The sequence below is a fragment of the Vulpes lagopus genome, chromosome 23 (assembly GCF_018345385.1).
Source record: "Vulpes lagopus strain Blue_001 chromosome 23, ASM1834538v1, whole genome shotgun sequence".
Taxonomy (NCBI): domain Eukaryota; kingdom Metazoa; phylum Chordata; class Mammalia; order Carnivora; family Canidae; genus Vulpes; species Vulpes lagopus.
Genome location: NC_054846.1, coordinates 46,209,762 through 46,216,810, shown reverse-complemented (window position 1 = coordinate 46,216,810; position 7,049 = coordinate 46,209,762). Strand labels below are relative to the sequence as shown.

The 7,049-nt window shown below is 62.4% G+C and overlaps 1 protein-coding gene across 3 annotated transcripts; it reads left to right on the top strand.

Annotated features, from left to right (window-relative positions):
- Positions 1-109: 109 nt before the first annotated feature.
- Positions 110-3,717, top strand: SLC39A2 (solute carrier family 39 member 2). 3 transcript variants are annotated; one of them, XM_041738713.1, is made up of 5 exons: positions 110-1,715; positions 1,892-2,022; positions 2,247-2,297; positions 2,554-2,699; positions 2,807-2,939. In XM_041738713.1, the coding sequence occupies exons 1-4, from the start codon at positions 1,601-1,603 to the stop codon at positions 2,656-2,658; spliced, it is 402 nt and encodes a 133-aa protein (XP_041594647.1). In that variant the 5' UTR covers positions 110-1,600; the 3' UTR covers positions 2,659-2,699; positions 2,807-2,939. The 3 variants fall into 3 exon arrangements, with proteins under 3 accessions (XP_041594647.1, XP_041594646.1, XP_041594649.1); XM_041738712.1 differs by lacking the exon at positions 2,554-2,699 and having other exon boundaries at positions 2,807-3,717; XM_041738715.1 differs by lacking the exon at positions 2,554-2,699 and having other exon boundaries at positions 2,252-2,297.
- Positions 3,718-7,049: the final 3,332 nt, after the last annotated feature.

Sequence of the window (7,049 nt, the reverse complement as noted above, 5' to 3'; positions counted from 1 at the left end):
AGGGCCTAGTCGTCACGTCCTATCCTATGACAGGTGTTCGGTGCCCGTGCTCCCACACGGACCCCAAGCCCACCTTCTCCAGTAAGAGTGCCGCTGCCTCTACCAGAGACCAGGACTCCCGGGGAAGTGGTGAGGCTGGTAGGGAAAGCTGCCCCCAGTCTCCGGGCACCGGCCCAGTGGGCATTGGGCTGTTAGGGGGCCACTAAGAGGGGGAGCCAGGCTGCTCAGCCTGTGGTTTCTTCCCTTTTCCTTCTATCTCTCTCAGGGTTCGTCAGTTCCCCAGCCCATTTTCCTCAAGAGCTGATCGCCACGGAGCCTGAGTTTTCCATCTCTACCCCCATAGATCCAGGCAGGACCCTTCGGTTTGCTTGGGTCATCTCTCAGGTTTTCGCTCAGCCTCACTGTTTCAGGGCTAGAGCAGCTTTCTTCGCCCCAAAATCTCAGCCTCTCTCCCCCAGGACACGGTCCCGACCTAGCATGGCTTGATTTTCAAACTTCTCAACCTTAAGATGAGATGAAAGTGAGGTGCGTCCAGTAGAACCCAGTCCTTTGTCAGCTTGGCGGTCGGGTACGGTGGTCTCTGGTGACGCTGCGCAGCTACGGCTCCCAGACGGGGTGCTAGGAGGGCTGGTACACTCACAGCCACTCTGCTTCTCACATCCCGTACGGCGTGTGGCAAAGTGCGTGACTTCAGCACTTTATTACAGAATAGACTTGGGTTAGATGATCTTGCCCAACGGCGGGCTTGGCATCCAGGTGTCCTGAGCACGCTGGAGGCTGCTCTCAGCTCGGATCGGCCGCTTTGGTGCATTGAATGCACTGCAGCTTAGGGTGGGTCCATCGGGATGTCGTCCCATCGTGAGCCGGGGAAGCTCTACGTGTATCTGAAAACCAGCCCGGTCAAAAGCTGGAACAGCATTAATACTGTAATGCTGGAGATTCCACTCCCCCCACAAACCTGGAAATCGCCATGCCTGGAGCTGTGTTTCTGAGGTTACAGGAGAGGGGAGTCCCCTCCATAGAGTCCCCACAGCTTGGCGGCCCCACCTTTCAGCCCCACCTCCTTACCTGAAGGTGGCCTCAAATCCCCTCTGAAAAGGTAGGGTTCGGATATCAGCACAACGGACCCACGAGACCTGTGGACATGGGCGGGGTGGAAGGGGCACGGAGGCCTGAGATCTGCCGCCCTGAATGAGGCGCGCCCAGGGGTCTGGGAAGGACCCACCCTAGACTCCCACCTGGCGTTGGAGCAGTCCCAGGCGTGAAGTAAGAGCCTCTGCAGCCTTGGGATTAGTCATGGCCCCAAAGAGAAGACACAGTGCAGGCTGTGCCTGGCAGGGAGTCCGGAGTTTCTGGTTTCCCGTTCTGGAAGCGGGGGGAGGGGCCTCCCTGTAGGGGGAGGGCGGGAATCTGGGGCAGGGCCCCAGGCAGCTATGCAGGCTGTGCAAGCAGAGGCAGCGCAACAGAGGGAGGATCCCAGCAGCCTCCTGGACTCGAGAGAGCAGACACCAGCGCTGACCACCTGCTTCCACTCTCCCGCCCCAAACCCTGCAACTGCCACTTGCCGCTCTGAGGCATCTGCTGCTCCTGCCCCCCCAGGATGGAGCCTCTGCTAGGAGCGAAAATTGGCTGCCTGTTGGCCTTGCTGCTCCTCACCCTGGGCTGCGGCCTTATTCCCATCTGCTTCAAGTGGTTCCACACTGATGCAGCCACAGGTACCCCTGGCTGCCTCCAGCCCCGAAGCGGCGGCCTGGCCGCAGCCCCTGCCCGTCCCGAGCCCTTGCTCCGAGGCCCTCACCGTCCCCAAGCCAGGGACCCGGGGTGTTGCCTCCGGCTCCTGTGCACCTGCGCTGTCTCACGGCCACCGGATTGTGACTCCTCCTTTCCCTAGGCCGTCACCGCCGGGCCCTCAGCCTCCTGGGCTGCGCCTCCGCGGGGGTCTTCCTGGGAGCGGGGCTCATGCACATGACCGCCGAAGCCCTGGAGGGAATCGAGTCCGAGATCCAGGGGCTCATGATGCAGGTGAGCGGCGGGGCGGTGAGGCCGGAGCGATAAGCAAAACGAGCGGCGGAGACGGAGACCGGAGACCGGGATGGCTGAGGACGAGGGCGGGAGCCAGTGAGAGGCCCGCTCCGGGGGCGTGAAGGCCAGTCGTGGGGGACGTGGAGAGGAGCCGAGCAGTTGAAGGGGCAGGAGGCAGCCGAGCTGCCCTGCCCGCACCTGACCCCCCGCCTTTCTCTCCCTAGAACAGGACGGAAAGGGTGGGCAACGCCTCTGAGGATTCCGACTCTGCTCGGGCAAGTACCTCCATGGGCCCCTGCGCCAGAGGGGAGCAGGCCCAGAGGCTCCTGGGGGGACGGTGTCGGGAAACCGGGCGTCCCCTCTGCTCCTCAGCCAACACCCCAGAGGGAAGGGGAAGCCCGCCTGCCCCTTGGATGTGTGGGACCCCAGGAAGAGCTCTGCTTTACCGTCGGCCTTTCTCTGGCCCCTTTACCACGCCTCTCGTTCCCCAGATTTCTAACCCTGTCACCTCGTGTCCCTTGGTCCCTCCAGGATTCTTGTTGTTGCTGCCCATCCCTGCTCTTGGCTTCCTTCCCCTGGCCCTCTTTCCGCCCAATATGCTGCATCCATCTGGAAGTATCTGAGCAGAGGGGCTAAGGCCGCAGGCCAGAGTGAGAGAGAGCCAGCAGGGCAAGCAGGTGGCCACTTTCTACGGATCGGTCGTCCCTCGCCTCCCACCCCGTGGCCGCCCCGCATACTTGGGGCTCTTCCCCTCCCGCCTCACAGCCCCTCTTTGCGTTCCCAGATGGGGTACCCCTACGGAGAGCTCCTCATCTCCCTGGGCTTCTTCTTGGTCTTCCTCTTGGAGTCGCTGGCGTTGCAGTGCTGTCCTGGGGCCACTGGAGGAACCACGGTGCAGGAGGAGGAGTGGGGTGGCACTCATGTCCCGGGACTGCACAGCCACGGACCGCCACCCTCTCCCTCAAAGGGGCCCCTTGGGTCCCTCATCCTCTTGCTCTCACTGTCCTTTCACTCGGTGTTCGAGGGCCTGGCCGTGGGGCTGCAGCCGACGGTAGCGGCCACAGTGCAGCTCTGTCTGGCCGTCCTGGCTCACAAGGGGCTCGTGGTGTTTGGCGTGGGCCTGCGGCTGGTGCGGAGAGGCGCTGGAGCCCGCTGGGCCGCGTTGTCCATACTGTCACTGGCTCTCATGTCCCCAGTGGGCCTCGTCCTGGGGCTGGCTGCCACTGAAGGGGACCCTCAGGGGGGGCGAGGCTTGGCCCAGGCTGTGTTAGAAGGCGTGGCTGCCGGCACCTTTCTGTACGTCACCTTCCTTGAAGTTCTGCCCCGGGAACTGGCCGGCCCCGAGGCCCCTCTGCTCAAGTGGGGCTGTGTAGCTGCCGGGTTCGCCTTCATGGCCTTCATCGCCTTGTGGGCCTGAGAGACTCCTGGCGTCGGGTGGACCTACCAGGATGGCCACCGTGTTTCAAATGGCTTTGGCCTCCTCCGCTGAGACTATGAGACGCGCACCAGGCCTCATCCTCCTGAACCGGACCACGGCCTTCTCCTACATGAGCACCCACTTCTCCTCCAGGCCCGGGAAAAGGACGTCAGAGCTGGGTGCCTATAAATTGGACAGTTGATGCAAGGACCATCGCTCCAGATGCGACTCTCGCCCACTTATGCGACCGTGTAAAATAAAATGTCCGGTTTACCCTTCCCCTTGAGCTGTGCTACTCTTCATTCCTCCGGGGGGCCCAGGAGCTGCACACAGTGGCGGGGTGGGGAGTGGAGAGGCTGAATGTTGGGTGTCGTCCTCTCCTGTGGAATCCGGGCCCCTAGCCATCCTGGGGGCTGCGGGCCATGCCCTCCACACCTGGGAGCATTGCCGAAATTCCAACAGCCCGTTCCTGCCTGACCCACAGGTGTTGAGAAACTGAGCCAGAGTTCTTAGCATTTAGAGAGAAGGGATGTAAAACCAAACCATGGGCTCTAGATTTTTCCCTACGCTCCCCACACCCACCACCCAGTACCTGCTATCAGCCAACCGCGGCGTGTCCAGCAGACCAGAGAGCAGGCGAAGGAAAGCCTGCCTCCACACCTGGTTCCCGCTGTGCACCCCGAGCCTGCATGGCCGCGGGGAGGCCGTGGCTCTTCTTTGGGCCTCTGTCCCCCCCACCCACCCACCCTGGCGCCTTGTGCTCAGGGATTAAGAAGCACTGCGTTTGCAGAGGGAGAAAGGCGCCACATAGATTCCCAGGGTGATTACTGGGCTTTGCCACCAAACGGCTTTCCTCGGGTCCTCTCTACCTGGCCCTCGGCACCCTGGCCCCTCCCCGCTAGGCCGTCTGTCTCTCCGTGTGCAGACAGGGCCTGGACAGGAGCTGCAGCCTGGGGTGATGGGGGGCGGGGGGCTGGATGGGAACTGCAGCCTCAGGGGCAAGGACAGGGTCTGGACGGGGCTGCGGCCTCGGAGGGGGTGGTGGCTGGACGGGGCGTGGACTGGAGCTGCAGCCTGCGGAGGGCTGGACCGGAGGGGTGGGGTGCTGGATAGGAACTGTGGCCTCAGGGGCAGGGACAGGGCCTGGATGGGAGCTGCGGCCTCGGCCTCGGGGGCAGGGACAAGGGGCTCCACAAGAGGAGGCGGGGTTGGGGGGAGGCCGCCCCGCTGTCCTTCTCCATCAGCCACCTCCCGCCCCTGTCGGCCTTGCCCAGCCTGAAGCCAGAGGACAGAAACCTCTGCCGATGCGCAGCAGGTGGCTCAGCCTCCTGGGGCACCGGAGGCCTGGAGGGCCGCACCCAGATGCCCTGCTGCCTTCACCTGCAGGGGCCCTGCCTGGACCTGGGGGGTGGGGGGTGACTGGGAGGGGCCAGCTGCACAGACAGCGGCAGCGGGGCACAGGGCTTTGCGGGGCTACAGGCCCGAGACCTGAGGAGGAGCACACTGGGCGCCGGGGCCCTGCCAGTGCTTCTGGGCCGCTGCGGCCACAGGTGCCAGGACGTGTGGCCGCGGCCCGCTCGCGCCTCCCCCACCCGCGGCCCTCGTGGCGCCTTCAGCCCCGGTGCTCTCCCCTTCTGTCCACCACTCCCCTCCCTTCCCCGGGACCCAAGAGCCCCATGGAGCCCTCTTCAGGCCCAACCGGGTCGCGGCCCGGAAGCTACAGAGCGGCTCCTACGCCCCAACGGCGGGATCCAGCGTTTTCCCAAGCTCTGCAGAGGCCGCTGGGCCGGGGAGCCAAGCAGGGGGGGCTGAGATAGGGAGACTGAGGCAGCGGGCCGAGTCACTAGGGAGGGACGTGGGCGGCGGGGAAGGCACCCCCTCCCCCCGCATTGCGTGCTCTGCGGCAACACAATCAGGGTCCTAAGGGGATGAGGAAAATAAAAGAGATGGGGACAGGAAGGACACAGTGGATGACGTCCAAGCAGTGCCAGCTTATTCAAGGTTCTACAGCATTATATAGCATAAGCAAAACAAAGATAAGGAAGTGTCCATTCTTAGCATATTTGTGAATCCCTCCAAGCTTTCCCTTTACCAGCATGCAAGACACACCCAAGGCGCAGAAGATTTAGGGTCCTGGTTAATAGATAAGCTTGTTGCTCCAGGTGTATATACCTCGAAGGAACATTGTATATGGTTAACAGACCAGCAAGGACAGCACAGATCCCTATTTAAGTTTATAGCCAAGCCAGAATAAATTGTATCTATTGTGTTATGTGGGCGATCACGTAGAAACCAGCTCTGAAAACCATTGCTCAAGCCCTTTCTCAAGCGTCAACCAACTATTCACCCTTTAGGCTCCCGCCGCGCCTTTTGAGTGAATGAGGGACGCAAGTCCGGGCCTGGTTTGGTTTAGTTACTCCTGCTAGTCTGTGGCCGCCCACACCCCCCACTACGGGCTGGCCTGGAAGGTGGGGGCCAGCGGAGCCAGGAGATCAGCTGAGGGCAGCAGCCCCTCCCTGTCCCCACAGAGGGCAGCTCTCCCTCCACTCAGGGTATGCTCCCGGCCACATAGCTGCAGGAGAAGGTGCTCGTGGCCCACACAGCTGCAGGACGGAGGGTGCTCGTGGCCACACAGCCACAGGAGAAGGTGCTCGTGACCCACACAGCCACAAGACAGAGGGTGCTCACGGCCCACAGCTGCAGGACAGAGGGTGCTCACGGCCACACAGCTGCAGGACGGAGGGTGCTTGCTGCCACACAGCCGCAGGACAGAAGGTGCTTGTGGCCACACAGCTGCAGAACACAGGGTGCTCGCGGCCACACAGCTGCAGGACCCACACACCCTGGCACATGTACACCTGAGCATAGAGTCCCCCTCCTCGGAAGGCGGCCTCGCCCACGGTGTCGTCTGTGTGGGCACCCACCCTCCCCTCCATCGCGCACCACAGCACCCCTCTCGGGTTTTGTTCTAAGTGGGCTCCACGCCCAGCACGGGCTTGAACTCACACCCCCGAGGGGGAAGGCGGCTTGCTGTGTGGCCTGAGCCAGCCTCCTGTCAGTCAAGGCTGAGGCCGCTGAGTTCTTTGCCTTTTCCCCGTGTTTTGTTTGCCTTGGAGCGACTAGGCCCAGTGACCCCAGCTATGGTAGTTCTGTGCTCTCGCATGGCCCCTAAGCACATGCCGCCCTGCACGTGGCCACCCGTCGCCCTCACCAGCACCAGCGTGAGAACTCCCCGCGTCACCGGATACCCCTGCCCCTTCTCATCCTGGCCCAGCTCCTTGAAAAAACGCTGGGTCCCATGAGTGAGTCAAGGACACATCCCTTCCTCCCTCTGCTCACCGTGTGGGCCCCGGACCGCACACTGCGTCAGTCCTCGGCTCAGTTCCATTGAGCGATGCATGTAATTGTCTGTGGAGACTCCATAAAGCAATCCAGCAAATGACCCTGTAATATTCCCCCCACAGTACTCTTATCGGTGACCACAGGGTGCCTTCTTGGTTCTTACTTCTTGTGCTCCCGAGAGCCCGAGAGTCGGCCTGCGACAGCCACGGAATATCCGAAGTCCTCTTGATGAGAATTGTGCACACTCGTTGAAAAGCTTCTCAGAGAA